Source organism: Paramisgurnus dabryanus, chromosome 13 (assembly GCF_030506205.2).
Source record: "Paramisgurnus dabryanus chromosome 13, PD_genome_1.1, whole genome shotgun sequence".
NCBI lineage: Eukaryota > Metazoa > Chordata > Actinopteri > Cypriniformes > Cobitidae > Paramisgurnus > Paramisgurnus dabryanus.
Genome location: NC_133349.1, coordinates 20,211,562 through 20,228,203, shown reverse-complemented (window position 1 = coordinate 20,228,203; position 16,642 = coordinate 20,211,562). Strand labels below are relative to the sequence as shown.

At 36.4% G+C, this 16,642-nt stretch overlaps 1 protein-coding gene across 1 annotated transcript in view; it reads right to left on the bottom strand.

Moving 5' to 3' along the window:
- Positions 1–850: 850 nt before the first annotated feature.
- atp1a3b (ATPase Na+/K+ transporting subunit alpha 3b) overlaps positions 851–16,642 on the bottom strand; it is a 20,433-nt gene continuing 4,641 nt past the window's right edge. The window contains exons 2-21 of the mRNA XM_065245822.2: positions 11,614–11,727; positions 11,475–11,534; positions 10,479–10,682; positions 9,131–9,244; positions 8,914–9,048; positions 8,698–8,815; positions 8,062–8,330; positions 7,580–7,778; positions 7,242–7,486; positions 6,886–7,078; positions 6,469–6,781; positions 6,137–6,287; positions 5,858–6,026; positions 5,618–5,772; positions 5,359–5,482; positions 5,116–5,261; positions 4,856–4,986; positions 4,667–4,768; positions 2,306–2,397; positions 851–2,116 (exon numbers count right to left, since the gene is read on the bottom strand). Coding sequence (XP_065101894.1) covers positions 2,088–2,116; positions 2,306–2,397; positions 4,667–4,768; positions 4,856–4,986; positions 5,116–5,261; positions 5,359–5,482; positions 5,618–5,772; positions 5,858–6,026; positions 6,137–6,287; positions 6,469–6,781; positions 6,886–7,078; positions 7,242–7,486; positions 7,580–7,778; positions 8,062–8,330; positions 8,698–8,815; positions 8,914–9,048; positions 9,131–9,244; positions 10,479–10,682; positions 11,475–11,534; positions 11,614–11,727 — 3,063 coding nt within the window. The 3' untranslated portion in view covers positions 851–2,087. The remainder of the gene's footprint in view (positions 2,117–2,305; positions 2,398–4,666; positions 4,769–4,855; positions 4,987–5,115; positions 5,262–5,358; positions 5,483–5,617; positions 5,773–5,857; positions 6,027–6,136; positions 6,288–6,468; positions 6,782–6,885; positions 7,079–7,241; positions 7,487–7,579; positions 7,779–8,061; positions 8,331–8,697; positions 8,816–8,913; positions 9,049–9,130; positions 9,245–10,478; positions 10,683–11,474; positions 11,535–11,613; positions 11,728–16,642) is intronic.

The window sequence follows — 16,642 nt, the reverse complement described above, 5'->3', positions numbered from 1 at the left end:
TGCAAGTCAGTAGTCTCTAGTGACATAAAAATATTGTAAGTGCTGCAGTAAGCATGTTAGTCGAATGCTGTTGAAAAGATAAATATCCTTAATGTGCATTTTAACACCACACATTAGGGATGTTTGTCATTAAGAGGTATGTTTTGTTGTGATGGTCTTGTATATTCCTTATCTTCGGTGTCTTAAAGATCTGAATGCTACACATGTAAATAATATAGTACATAGAGTTTTTTTTATTTAATATGTCCTCTGACTTGAAGCCCTGAATGCAGGTATTATTTAATCACCTGTTCAATGTGCTTTTCAAAAATGTGATTTTCATTCAATACAGTAACATTGTTTCTCTGATGCGGGTAAATTTAATTTCAGTTCAAAACATATTGTATTTTCCTGCACATAAATGACAGGCAGGAACGCAATGCTATGCCGTGCACATCAATCACAGAAAGAAAAAAAAAACATTGCGTTTATTTGTTTTATGTTTGGAGTTTCAGACACAAAGATGTAATATATATTTTAGTAAGGCCATCTAAAGTACATAAAACTAAAATCTGGTTTAAATCCGTTTTCATAAAAGTAGAAAAGTCTTCAAGTATTAATCGAATTAAATAAAATAAGAAAAACGTTGTGGTTTTCAAACAGAACATGTTTTTATTAAAATGTATATTAAAAACATTTAAAAAAAAAATCTCATGTTGAATTTACTCATAAATTTAAATAAAGTTGCAATAAGCATTAACTATTAAGTAATTATACTTCAAAGAGTAAAATTAAGATATTATAACTCTAAAATCTGATTAAAGTGGGATAAATAATAAAAGAAGGAAATAAAGACTCAGACATAGCTTGGTAGTATTAAATGTACTAGATGTTTTATTGGAGTTGACCTCTTTCAGACACATTAGAAGTATTTTATTTCCTTGTCTTCAGTCTTAACATCAACACTTCGGTCAGATGAACCCAGTCAGTAAGTGACTGCACCAGCGTACTGTTCCTCACCTCAAACACACACGCACATACAGAGCGGAGACCTGATACTGTCAAACCGATTGCATCTTCTGATAAACCAGATGTGGAGCCTTCACACACCAGGCTCGAGTAGTCAGTCAAAATAAATAGAGATTAGATGATGAAATCTTTTGAAAATGCACCGCTCAGATTTCTACCTATCTGCCTGAAATGAGAGGGAGATCAAAGTTGTGCCAAATATGTGAAAATCTGGCCTAAGCGAGGAAATACAACCTGGTGTTTAGGTTTGTGACGATGCTGTTAAACATCATACTGGTTTGCTGTGTAACACTTGATATGAAACTTTACTTAATTGCAGTGTTTCATTCATGTGAGCACATACATACATCTTATACTAGAATTTTTGTGTTTCTGTTTTCCAATATACATTGTTATTTACTTTAATCAGAAGTGTTTTACCTTATTTTTGGATTATTGTAGCAATCAAACAAGCACACCAACGACAGAGAAAGACGACGATAGAAATGAAATGATGTAAGAAACAGAATGAAACTGTTCCCATTAAACTTCAATGGAAAATAAAACAATATTAAAAGCCACTGAGATATTTACTAGAATACACAGAATGACTTTACATGCAAAATTATTAACAAAATACTCATGTTAAACAGAATCTACCGGTGTGTGCATTGAGACCAAACAAGTTTGTGTGATCTGTGTATCCGTGTGTGTGACTATACTGTAGGACAGATGAGAAAATGGAGAGAGAAAGTCATGAATAGAGGATGTGAAGGACTGGTGTAGGGACGACTATTTAAATACTTTCTTTTCGCATCAATACTCCTTTCGAATCTACATAATGATTATGCAGCTGCCAATTTTAGATTATAGTATGTACACAGCCGTGTGAAAATACATGCAAAGAGTATTATAGGCAATGGGGGCGTGATGGACGGTCGAGAGTCTGAAAGGTGCTTCGTGGTCTCCTCTTTGGGGCAGACGTGCTATTGGTTTGAAGCGTTTGCCTCTGATGGGGGGATGGTTGCATGTCTTGGTCAGGAGAGAAGTAGAAGAAAATGGGAGATGAAGGAATGTGAATAAAGAAGATAATTTGTTGATCAATAGTATGTCTCCTTTTCCACCCATCCTGCAAGAAAGAGATAGAGAGAGCATTACTAATGAGGAATGCTGATGGATGATTATAATTTTTTATTATGATGTTAAGGTAGTTTTTTATTAGATTTAACAACGTCATGCAACTAAATTCATGCTGATATATAATGTGTTAATCTTCTGTGTGTTTGGGGAGCGTGGCAGAAAGGAAAGATGATCTCACCTCCGGGGTTCCGGCGGAGCAGCAGCTTTCGAACTTCATCATACACAAAGATTAAGAAGCTGTATGGGAATGCACAGAACCACCAGCTTGGCCTGGAGACACAGATAAACAAATCATTTTAATGATATCCAAAAATTGTATATAGTATGTGGTGGAACATATGTATATGTGATTTGAAGTGATCATATAGTAAGTATCAGATAAGCGTATATTATTTACTGAAGTGTTTATGGTGTTTGAGTACCAGGTACTCAAATGTGTTTTAATATAAGTGTAGATATCTGGTTAGGATTCAATATTATTAAATTCTTCTGGTATAAAATTATCTTTAGAAATATGCTAAACACAGCAGGGACAAAACCAATAAACTAGAATGCTGAAGACACTGAACACATTTTATATTATCTATAATATTGACCCTTTCACATTGCAAAAAATGATTTTCAATAAAAAAAATCTTAATATTTTTGTCTTGTTTTCAGTAAAAATATCTAAATATTGTTAAATGAAGATGCTTTTTCTTGATGAGCAAAACGACCCAAGAAAATAAATCTAGTTTTTAGACCAAAAATATTAAATTAAGTAATTTTGTGCATACAACAAACAAAAAAAACTGCCAATGGGGTAAGCAAAAAATCTTGAACATATTTCTCAAGCACTAAATTTAAGAAAAATGTAAGATTTTTTTGCTTGTTTTATGCAGAAAATCACTTACATTTGATATGTTTGGTCTAAAAACTAGTACAGTGTCTATAATCTATTTTAATAGTAATTGCACTATTTTGGGTGTCCTTTAAAAATTTAAACAATGTACTGCAAAAAATGATTTTCAAGAAAAAAAAATTCTTAGTATTTTTGTCTTGTTATGCACAAAATCACTTAAATTTGATATTTTTGGTCTAAAACTAGACTTATGTCTTGGGTCATTCTGCTCATCAAGAAAAAGCATCTTCATTTAAGAATTTTTTGGTATTTTTACTGAAAACAAGACAAAAATACTAAAAAAACTTTTTCTTGAAAATAATTTTTTGCAGTGTGCACTGTCACTTTGCAGCCAATGCAATAAAGGACATTTTTTACTTAGTATTATTGTCTTGTTTTCAGTAGAAATATCTAAAAATTCTTAAATTAAGATGCTTTTTCTTGATGAGCAAAACGACCCAAGAAAATAAGTCTAGATTTTAGACCAAAAATATCAAATGTAAGTGATTTTGTACATAAAACAAGCAAAAAATATTTTTTTGCCTGTTTTATGCACAAAATCACTTAAATTTGATATTTAAGTGATTCAAGAAAAAGCATCTTCATTTAAGATTTTTTTGGTATTTTTACTGAAAACAAGACAAAAATACAAAAAAATTTTTTTCTTGAAAATAATTTTTTGCAGTGTGCACTGTCACTTTGCAGCCAATGCAATAAAGGACATTTTTTACTTAGTATTATTGTCTTGTTTTCAGTAGAAATATCTAAAAATTCTTAAATTAAGATGCTTTTTCTTGATGAGCAAAACGACCCAAGAAAATAAGTCTAGATTTTAGACCAAAAATATCAAATGTAAGTGATTTTGTACATAAAACAAGCAAAAAATATTTTTTTGCCTGTTTTATGCACAAAATCACTTAAATTTGATATTTAAGTGATTCAAGAAAAAGCATCTTCATTTAAGATTTTTTTGGTATTTTTACTGAAAACAAGACAAAAATACAAAAATTTTTTTTTCTTGAAAATAATTTTTTGCAGTGTGCACTGTCACTTTGCAGCCAATGCAATAAAGGACATTTTTTACTTAGTATTATTGTCTTGTTTTCAGTAGAAATATCTAAAAATTCTTAAATTAAGATGATTTTTCTTGATGAGCAAAATGACCTAAGAAAATAATTTTTAGACAATAAACTATAAAACTATAAAAATCTAATAGTTTTTCGACAAAAAAATATACAATTTAAGTGAATTTGTGCTTAAAACAAGCAAAAATATCTGCCAATGGGGTGAGAAAAAAACTTCTTTTTTGTTAAACACTTAATTCAAGCTAAATTTTCTCATACCATTGGCAGGTATTTTTGCTTGTTTTAGGCACAAATTCACTTAAATTGTTTTTTTTTTTTTGTCTAAAAACTAGACTTATTTGCCTAGGTCATTTTGCTCATCAAGAAAATACATCTTAATTTAAGAATTTTTAGATATTTCTATTGAAAACAAGACCGAAAAAATACTAAGTTAGTAAGTCATTTTTGCAGTGTAGTCAGCGATCACTAGTGATTTATTTATATGTTGGCTTTAGTGGTGTGCATGCCAGCTAAAACTGTGACAAATATGTGGTCAAAAACTGAAAGGTGAAATGTGTACAGGTTTTAAACTCACTTTAGTGGGTACATTCTGAGTGCCACATCCATACCCGGGCAGTATGAGAGGAACGCGGCGAGAGCTGTTTCTTCAAACAGCCCAAATATCAAGATCTTATTCCTGTGGAAGACACAGACAGTTACACACCACATTCTCTCTTACTTCCTCTCTGTCACATATCCAAACACAAACGCTTCCTGAACTCACTTCATGCCCTGCTGGAACACTGAGTTGCGTCTGGTCTTGCAGATGATGACATCAGCCCACTGTACAACCACAATACTGACAAAGAACGCTGTGTGACATGTGAACTCAACAATCTTCCTCTGCTCGTATGTCTGTGGAGCACGGACACGCAAACACATTTACCACCACATGCTTACCACTACAGATGGAATGCTTTTTTAGAGATCGAACATCTACACACACATGCATAACACACATGCATGTGAAGAGCAGGTACCCACCCACTGTTGTCCGTAACTGTCCTCCAGGTCATTCATGGAGCGGTCATCCCATTTGAGTCTGATGCCAACAAGCAGAGAGGGCAGGAAACCGTTTTCAGCCAGAATCACAAAGTAGCTGAAGAAACCACCCAGGGCTTGGATCATACCTACACACAAACACATTTACATACATGTGTGCTATTAACTATTAGCATTCTATTAAAATTAATTTGTTGCATTCATTACAGTCTGTGTAGGACTAACCAATCTGTCCATAAGCGATACTGATAAGACGCTCGTTCACAAGTTTGTCTCTTGCAGGGTTCCTTGGCTGCCTCTTCATGATGTCACTTTCAGCAGCCTCGTAAGCCAGAGAGATAGCAGGGACCTGCGGACGCAGAGACAAAGAGATTGTAAAGGTCTGTGTGCTTATATATTAATGTATGCAAGACTTAATATTTTCTTAAGTGTACATATAAGAGCATGTAATGTTTATTCATTCTATAGTTACAATATTTCTTACCATGTCAGTACCCAGGTCAATACAGAGGATGGTGATGGTGCCCAGGGGCAGAGGGATATTGACAATGATGAAAAACAGGAAGGGCGTAATTTCAGGGATGTTGCTGGTCAAGGTGTATGCAATGGACTTCTTCAGATTATCAAAAATCAGTCGTCCTGCAAGGAGACAAATGCATTTACATTTCCTGTAAAGTTGTTCAACCAAAACACCAGCACCTAACTCATCTACAGTCTGACTTGCCTTCTTCCACTCCAGTGACAATGGAGGCAAAGTTATCATCCAGAAGAATCATGTCGGCGGCCTGTTTGGATACATCAGAGCCGGCAATGCCCATGGCAACGCCGATATCGGCTTTCTTCAGAGCGGGAGAGTCATTCACACCATCACCTGTTACAGCCACGATCGCCCCCTGCAAGACAAAGAGAGAGAAGGAGTGGACGAAAGAAAACGGTACAGTAGGATTAGGACATTGTTGGAATTATGATATAAATATAAGCAACCGACTGTTGATGTTTGTACCTGTCGTTGGCAGCCCTCTACAATGATGAGTTTCTGTTGTGGAGAGGTCCTAGCAAACACAATCTCTGTATGGTTCCTCAGAACTTCATCGATCTGCTCCTGAGTATAGTCCTTCAGATCTGTGCCGTGAATCACACAAGCCTTGGCATCCCTGCAACACACAAATATAGAGCGATACAAATCTAAAATTCAAAAATGCTGATTTATATTGTATCAATGTATATATGTTTGCGTTTTATTCAGCCCTTCCCTGTGCATACAGTAACTGTGACAATACTACTGTGTGCACAAGTTTTATTACGACCATTTATTATCCTTCAACTGGGTCTTACCTGGGATTGACCTGACTGACGGGGATGTTGAGGCGCGCAGCGATGTCCTCCACTGTCTCAGTACCCTCAGAGATGATGCCCACACCCTTGGCAATGGCCTTGGCAGTGATGGGGTGATCTCCTGTCACCATGATGACCTTGATTCCAGCAGACCTGCACTTTCCCACGGCGTCGGGCACAGCAGCGCGAGGTGGGTCAATCATAGACATCAGGCCCACGAAACACAAGTTGTCTGTGTTGAAGTTCACATCCTCTGTGTCAAAGGCAAAACCTTTTGGGTACTGGTCCTCGGGTAGTAAGAGATGGCAGAATCCTGCGGAAAGAAGTCAAGTTTATTTGACTGTATGTAACCATACTTAATGTATTAGTCTTTGTCCTATACAATATATCCTATTATGCAGTATATAATACACTCACCCAGTACTCGCTCTCCAAGTCCACCAAGCTCCAGGTAGGCGTTCTGGAAGGCCTCCTTCATCTCCTCATCCATGGGCTGCTCTTTACCCTGCAGCATGATGGTTGAACAGCGATCAAGGATGCGCTCTGGCGCCCCCTTCATCACAAGCAGGTAACGGTTATCATTGGGGTCCTCTGTCTCATGGATGGAGAGCTGGGTAAAAATAAAAGAGGCATTACATTTGAATTACAAGTGAAACTTGGGTTTACAGTTCTGCAAACACACAGTAAATCTTGCATTGATCATAACTCAATAACTTAAGGTTTTTTGGGAGGGTTTGCTATTTTAAATACAATTTTTACAGTTGATGACAAACCTGGTATTTGTTGGTGGAGTTGAATGGGATTTCAGCTACTTTCTTGTTCTTCTCTCTCATCATCTTGACAGAGCCACAGGACAGCTCGATACACTTGAGCAGGGCGGATTCAGATGCATCACCCGCCACGTCTCTCTTCAGGATGGGCAGACCGTCCTGTGCCGCTTTGAACACCGCCCGGTTACACAGAGCTGCCACACGGGCCAAAGACACCCATGTGACAGAGCTCTTATCGAATGAAGCACCTAAAGACAAAGACCAAATCAGATGTTGTAGAAAACAACTAGATATGCAAGAGTAGATCATCAAAAAGTTTTGCAGAAGGATAAGGAGCAAACCGGATTGATCTTCAGTGGTATCAGCTTCGTGGATCTGGTTGTCGAACCACATGTGTGCGACGGTCATTCGGTTCTGGGTCAGAGTTCCAGTCTTGTCTGAGCAGATGGTTGAGGTGGAACCCAGTGTCTCCACAGCTTCAAGATTCTTAACCAGACAGTTTTTACGAGCCATTCGCTTGGCTGTTAGAGTGAGACACACCTGAGACACAGAGAAACTAATTCAGTTGCATGCTATGAAAACCTTTGCTCTGATGCTAAATCGATAAGGTAGGCAACAAACAAATTCTGCATACTATCATTCAGGGGTGCATTTCCCAAAAGCATTGTTAGCTAACTATGTTTTTTATTACTACTGAAACTTGTGACCATAGTTGCTTTCGGAAAAAAGCACCTCAGGTCAGGTACAAAAAATTATATCGGTAACACATGACTGAATTATATTAAGATGTTTATATAAATATATAAGTGTTAAGAAGGCTCACAGTGACAGTTGCCAGCAGACCCTCTGGCACATTAGCGACGATGATTCCAATGAGGAAAATGACGGCCTCCAACCAACTGTATCCGAGGATAATGGACAGAATGAAGAAACTGATTCCCAGGAAGACGGCCACACCTGTGATGATGTGAATAAAGTGCTCGATCTCCTTGGCAATGGGAGTTTTCCCCGTCTCCAGTCCTGAGGCCAGTGTGGCGATGCGCCCCATTACAGTGCGATCACCAGTGAAGATCACAATGCCACGAGCAGTGCCTGACAAACAAAAACATTCAGGACTAGTGTCAGGGATGCTACTTTAAAATACAGACTCGTAATTTAAAGCAGGTTAAACATGTAATCCATAACTGTTTTGGTTCTGCCCATCATTTTAAACAAAAATCAGTTATTTGAAGCACTGTACATAAAAAATCAGCGATTCGCGACTGTAAGATTTAAAAATTTCAAATACGATTTTTGAACAAATTGAGTTTCTGAATACTTATTAAGATTAATTACAATTTAACTTTTTTTTAAACTTTACTTTCATGAAAGATCTGTTCTGCTTTTACTGAAAACTGTACTTAAGAAAGTAGCATTACTTTTAAACCTGTTCAGCACTTAATCATAGTAAATTCCACACCTTCCACACAGTTAGTAGAGAAGAAAGCAATGTTGCGAGTTTCCAATGGGTTGTCATGGGTACAGTCAGGTGATCTGGTCTGGGGTTCTGATTCGCCAGTAAGGGAGGAGTTGTCCACCTACATATATGAGACACATATACCGGGTAGCACCATAAAAAGTTGTGTGCATATATGTGTGTAAGTTAGGGAAATGTCATTGCGAACAGCTTAGGTACCTTGCAGCCATGAGAAGAGATGATTCTAAGGTCAGCCGGGATTCGGTCTCCACCTTTTACCTCTACTAGATCACCTGCTACCACCTCTTCAGCATTGATCTGCATCTTCTCTCCTTCACGGATTACTAATGCTTGCTGGAGACAGAAATAATTTTACATCTACTAACATGCTTGCTGTTTTATGTGTTTTTTTATTGGGATGAAGTGCTGTTAGTACCTGGGGCACCATGTTCTTAAAGGACTCCATGATCTTGGAGCTCTTTGCCTCTTGGAAGTAGGAGAAGCATCCAGTGATGATGACAACAGCAGACAGCACGATACCTAAATACAACTGAGAAGAGACCAGAGAAGACAGACATTCAACAAATCTGCAGATTTATTTGTGTGGGAGATATATTACAGAAACATACTATATATATATATATATATATATATATATATATATATATATATATATATATATATATATATATATATATATATATATATATATATATATATATATATATATATATAAATAATATAATTTGAAGGTGTATGTTTAAATGCTTGCAATTACTTTCCTAGACAAAAATATACCTCTGCCAAACAGATTAACTTCAGTTATTAGAATTTTTTTTTTTTGTATTAGGTGACTAAGGGGCCGATCACACAGAACGCATTTATGGCAGTGGGAGGTGCATTTTTTATTGTTTTCTATGGGCAGTGAGTGTTATGCATGCTGTGTATGCACGCCTCTCGTTTTTTGTTGCCTGCTGCACCACGTGTTTTTGCAGGAGCGCTCTGAGCCGAAAAGCACCTATTTTCATTCGTTTTTCCATTGTCCAATCAAATGAGGGGAGAGGCGGGCCTTCCGTTGTGTTCACAGAAGTGTACAGTTGCTTGGAATAACCGGAGACTGCATTCACTCACTGTCTCCTGCATGTTTGTGCACCTCTCACCCTCAATCAACATCAGAGAAAGCGAAAGCATCCTCTTTTTAAAGTTTCTGCTAATATGTCCGTTAACAGCAAAAGAGCACTGACGCTTCAATATTTGATTGACAGGACAGCTGCCTTGGTGGTTGCCTAGCAATATAAAAACTTGCGTGCCTTGTGTTTCAAAGCATATAAAATTTATAATGACATGAGTATGGTTTTGCAATGCAAAACTAGTTTTGAAACACTCACTCGTTCATTATTCATTTATATTTTCCCACATTAAAATAATAAGAAACTCATAAAAACTATGGCATAACACAAGCGTAACTGTGGGAATTATGTTGTGACTAAAAGCATCCAAATAATAAATAAATAAAAATAAACTGTCATATTTTATCATCTGAAGTGCAGTCACCCTTTGCCCAGAAATTGCAAAAACCGTACTCGTGTCATTCAATCAAGAAGTTTCCCTTAGGATGAATTTTAAAAAATATTAAAGGCAGTCACATTTTATCTGGGGTCTTGGGTGTGGAGTGGGTTTGGGATCAAATGTCTTCAAAAGGAAAATGGCTGTATTAAATAATACGGTAATGAAAAAAAACGAAAGAAATGAATGCATATGTAGATAAATGTATTTGTCCTCACGTTATCTCCAGCAGGCTCATCTTCAGTAGCAGCCTGAATGGCATACGCTAGGAAACACAGAATGGCTCCAATCCACAGCAGGATGGAGAAACCACCAAAGAGCTGACGACAGAATTTAATCCACTCAGGTGTTGTGGGAGGTGGGGTCAGAGCATTTGGACCATCCCTTAGCAGAAACTCTTTGGCCTTAGCATTAGTCAAACCCTTTTGCAGAGAGAAAAAGAGAGATTATTTTCTAACTTCTCTGTGTCAAACTCATGCTACTCAGTTTCAACAATAAATGCAACAATACAATTCCATTAATTATTAGCAGATTATTAAAATTAGGGCTGTCAAGCGATTAATTGTTCGCAAAATAAAAGTTTGTGTGTGTGTATATGTGTGTGTACTGTATGTAATAAGTTTGTATTTATAAATACACAAACATTCATGTATATATTTAAGAAACAAATACATGTGATTATATATTTATTTCTATATTTTATATAATATATCAATTTAAAAAAATATATATAAATAAAAAATTTCTTAAATTTAAACATGTATGTGTGTGTAATTATATAGCCTATACATAATAATTACACACACATATATTATGCAAATAAAAACTTTTATTTTGTATGCGATTAATCACGCTTAATCAATTGACAGCTCTAAAATTAATTATGCCCATTTGACAATGTGTGTAACCATTTTGTAGCATTTTGACTATGTGTGTCATCTATGGTCTGTTGTTTTCCTCACTTTTGTAATTTGCTTTGAATAAAAGTGTGCTAAATGCCTAAATCTAAATGTCAATATCAAGTATTTTGTGTACAACGGAGGACTGCTGAAATATGCTGCTCCCTAGTGTTCATTAAGAAGAAGTGCCGTTGAGTTGTTATAGATAAAATCAATTGGTAAGCTTAAATCTGCTGTGTATCATTTATGTACCACCAGCAGCTTTTAACAAAATTGCAATTTGTAATTTCTCTTTCATTTTCCACAAAACAATACCTGAACAATGTCCGCCTGAAACTTCCGGCATACTTCCTCCACTGACATCTTGTGTTCTGTCTGCGAAAGAAAATTAATACATTTAATTTAAAGTAAAATTCGAAATGACTGTAACCACATTACTCATTGAGAGTCTTACCAGTGGAACTTCTTTTTTCAGATCATCAAGATCCTTTGCTCCCTGCTTCTTGGCAGAAAGTTTTTCACCTTTATCCTGTGTGGTGGCCACACGGTAGCTATCTGACCGTCCATACTAAAACACAACATACAGAAGAATCAGTTTACAAAATCAGTAATGGAGTAATTCTGAAGTGTATTTTCAGTCATTTATACTATATTAACATTGATTAATCTTAGATGTCTGGTTTATTTAGATCATGAAAGAGACACAGCAATACTTTTCACTATAACTTTAATCTGCTGTTTTAACCTAGCCAGACTCACTTCCTGTCATTGACACAAACAGACCACGACATGGAAAATTAATAAGCTCTTTCAAGCTCTGATTAGGTTGAATATGTGTCTGTCTTAGATCACAGTAACATGAAAGGTCTGAAACATGCACACACAAACACAGTTCAGAGTTCATAAGAGCTTCAAAACAGCATAAATCAGATTCTTTATACTTTGTTCTTTATCTGAATAAAGACAGAGATCAAAGCACGGACCTCTGTGGGATTACACACAAAAGAGGTGGCATATTTCAGCCTTTTCTTCTTCAAAAATTCTTCTTCTTTTTCATCTGCTCATAAATATGTATTAAAATATTGAGATGGGGTGAAGGAAAATCAATATTTCAAAACAGTGCTATATTTTACCATATGGTATATTCAGACACACTATTTGTATTAATTTATTTTGTGGGAAAATAAAAATGAACACCCATTAGAGTAAGTCTATGGAAAGTGTGAATAAAGCTTGTAAAATGAAGTATTACAATGTTCTCATATCATGACCCAAATATTGACATACAGTAGATATTGTATCTATAGTTGTCTGCTAATTCTCTTGCCTAGATCAAGATAATGTCATGGACAGAGTTTGACCTCTCAACTTTCCATGTAGCATAGCATCATTAACTATTCTATTGGTAAATCTTTTGTTCCTTATTGGCTGGGAGTGTAATCCGATCATACAGGACTGCAGTACCACACAACACGCCTGGCACTGTTTTAGTGGACCAGTCATCATTAAAGCAGGAAACTGAGTAACGGCCTGATCAATACTCGGCCTCCAAGGGGGCCAACATAGCTGCTTCCGGCGAGTAAGGAACTATTTGAAGCTAACTGTCTATTCCCAAAAGTAAATTCCTTTCCAGGATATTACTGAGGACCCCTGACCCTCGCCTTGCTTCCAGTGACATTGATCAATATAGCAACCACATAAAATCCTTAATTCACCAATTATTGGATAACTAATGATGACTTAATGGCTTCAGTCATTATCTGATGATTAAGAGATTTGCAACAATTTTCCAGTAAGTGTACAATAAGAACAGCCAATGCTCATTGACCTACTGTGCATTCAGGGAATTACTAGACTTTTGAAAATTAGACGGTCCTAAAAAATGTCTGACTTCTTCGGCCTAATACTTTCTTCTGAGACACAATCACTGTTTAAATTTACAATGAAACAGAAGTAGCAATTATCTTATTTTACACGTCGTGACGTATATCCGAGTGAAACGGCTTCTAAAATGAAAGAAAGTCTGGACTTAAATTTGTCCATGGAGAATTGATTGGATTGTTGGAAGTTGGGTCATGTTGCTATTTGCTAATCATCTTTTCCAGGACTCCCGACATATGGGAGGAGGTTTTGGATTAATGATTATAAGGACACATTCATTAAAAAGATAATAATAATTAAGCTCACAGATAAGTCATTTGTAAAAAAATAGCATAATATTCCCAAAAAGTTCACAATTTTTTACTTTAACTACATAAACTTCAACGTGAGATCCTGGTTAATAGAGCCCCCTACTGGTCACTGTATGACACATACCAAAGCAATCTGTTAATTATTTATGATAGTATGATAGTTTTCTTCGAAGTCAATAAAACTTTGCTCTATTGCAGTGAAAAAAAAGTAAACTGTTGATGTGTTTTTCTGTACCTCGTTTGGTAGAGCATTGTGTTAGCTGCTCAGAGGTCATGGGTTTGATCCCTATAGCTTGAATAGCTTTGGATAGAAGTGTCTGCCAATTGCACTCTTATAATTCAGAAATACATCTATACATTACATTTACAAATTCAAACAGTGACGTATAAATCTCAAAATACATTTGAATGAGGTTTAATTTGCATTGTTTTGGTTTAACCGTCATGTTTGCTTAGACAGGCACACGCATAGATGCACGCACATGGCCAGGTGACACACCTATTAAAAGAGAATGAGAATGTGAGAGAGGAAGATGGATGGATAAAGAGGTTTAACAGAATGTGGGCCAGATGGAAAAAGAGAAGACATGGGGGAGCATAAACTGACAGACTGAGCGAGATATCCAAAGAGAGAGATTACAAGAGAGAGGAATATTTGTCACTTCCTGCGGGGTAATATGATATTGACCTGCTGCTTTCTCACTGTGTAAGTTTGTCACATCAGCGACTGCATATAATGCCTGACAGCTCTCCACCTGCCCAAACCTTAAAGGGGTAGTTTGTCCATGTGTGTGAGATATTACTGTTAAGTTGAATGTTTAGGACTAAATCAGCTGAGGCAAGGGTCCACTAGGGGGCTTTAGCGAACATCCAAGATAAAACATTTTTAAATTGAAACAAAACAAGCATTAAAACATAAAAATCTAAATCGTCCGTAGTTACTTTAAATTGACTAATTTGATTTAATTTTTGGGTGAAGGAAATACTAGCACACATGATGATGACCTTTAAACCAGCCCACACAGGACACACACATCAACAGGTCCTGTAACAAATGCATGAGTGTGTGTATGATGATACCACTTAATAATTAAATGAATAGAAAGTGAGGATCACCCCTATCAGGTCTTACTGATCTTCAGTTGAAACATCTTGACACCCCAAACACACCTCCAGCATTTTAGAGTCTGACTTTGCAATACACTCCTAAAAATAAAGGTGTTACCAATGGTACTTCACAGTAATGCCGTTTTTGGTTTTGTCAAAAAATCTAAAAAGAGACATTTCTGCTGATGTCATACACTCTAAAAACAGCACTAAAAGTGGTTCTTGGCTCGTAATCATAGAGGAACCATTTTAAGTGCCAATATATCACCGATGAAGTACCTGTGTAGCATCAGTGTAGAACCATATGTGGTGTTACAGTGGTGCTATATGACCCCTGTATGGTTCTTCATAGGTGCTAAAATGGTTCCTCTATGATAACGTGCCAAGAACCACTTTTTGTGCTTTTTAGCACCTTTGGTTTTAGAGTTTACATTGGGAACATTACGAACATGCAAACAGGCCCTCTTTCATCTCTATAAAATAATAAAGACCAGCTGAACACACACACACAGAGAAAACAAGGGACGATGAGGGAAATTAAAAGAGAAGTGACATGTAAAAGAAATAAAGGGGGACATAATGTATATAATACTGTAAATACACTTATCTTAACACTTTTATAGTAGACGTGTATTCCCTTTAGATGCAAAGGTGTGTGCGTGAGTGTGCCTACTGCAGATACATCTGCATGATACCTGCACTGCGGCGTACATACAGAATGGAAATAGGAGAAGAGCTCTCTCTCTTTCTCTCTCTCAGACAGGCTTGAGTGCAATTTTGGAGAGCTATCAGATTGATATTAACTTTGAGGAAAGCTTTATGTTAAGAGATCCACTCTCAGATACATTCACTCCCTCGCTTAAGCCATGATGTTGTGTTGAACTGGTTGGGATGATCAAACAGAAAATGTTTTTCTAACTTTATTTTGATTTTATACTACTGCTACTTAAAGTTGATCCGGCATATTAAATAAAGGAAAATGTACTGTTTTAATTATTATTTATACAAATTGTTACACTTAAAGCAACACTATGTAGTTTCCATGTAAAAATGACTTACAGCTCCCCCATGTGGTTGAAAAATGGCTGTGTTTCCTACCCTCCACCGCCACTTTCAGAGTGTGCTTGTAGCAGCTAGGAGGCTGCTCAGGTTGCAGCAACAGTACAATTTGTCCAGTTAAAAGTTGTTCTATCACTGAAATAATTTTAGAGACATTATTTAAAGGTAAAAAAACTACATAGTGTTGCTTTAACCTTTAAATTATAGTGTTAAGAGTGTGTACATCATGGTTTCTGATGTGATTGGGCTGTTTTTGTAACAGTACTAAGATGTCCCTTGTGAAGAAAAATTCTGATATGCCATCTCGGTAAACCAGATACTGTACCACAGGCTGGAATTACATACGGCACAATGACATTTCTACTGACTGAGTCACACATCCACAGTCTACTGAGCTCTGTCCTCTGAACTCAATCACTAATAATTGATGCTCTGGTAACTGAAGGACCCTGCATGTGCTTGTACACGTATGTTCAGATCTGCATGCATTCTTTAGAGTAAATAACACAAAGAGTAGACGTGTGTATCTCCAGCAATTAGTCATGATGAATATTTTTCAGCAGCAACTGTTTAAATGACTGCTGACACATCAATGCCTGACACATCAATGCTGTCCTTAGAGGGCTGTTCACTATGCTTGAATGTGATATAGTGCTATGTGGGTGTGTAAATGATTTTTTAAAAACATGTCAATGTGGCCTTAAAAAGGCCAATAGTGTGATGAGAATGTTTTTGTACAGTATGTGTTATTCTGGGTAGAATGATATTAAAGGGCACCTATTTAATTGCTAAAAACCGTTATTTTGTGTATTTGGTATTATACAATGTGTTTGCGTGGTTTATGGTTAAAAAACACATTATTTTCCATAAATTTTTGTAGCTCCAGATATCCCGCCTTCCTCAAATGCTATGATTTTGTACAAAGACCATCAATCTGAAAAGCACTGTGTCCCTGACTGGCAAGCTAATCTGTACGTTGTGATTAGCCTGAACACCTCTGACGTCAGCCGGAAGTATGACGCTCCTTACCATGTTTGAAAGATTTGGTCACAATGTAATTCTGACAGGAGTTAACCTACAGTCTGTGAGTCAAAGCGAGAGGAATTATGATAATGTCGGTCTTGT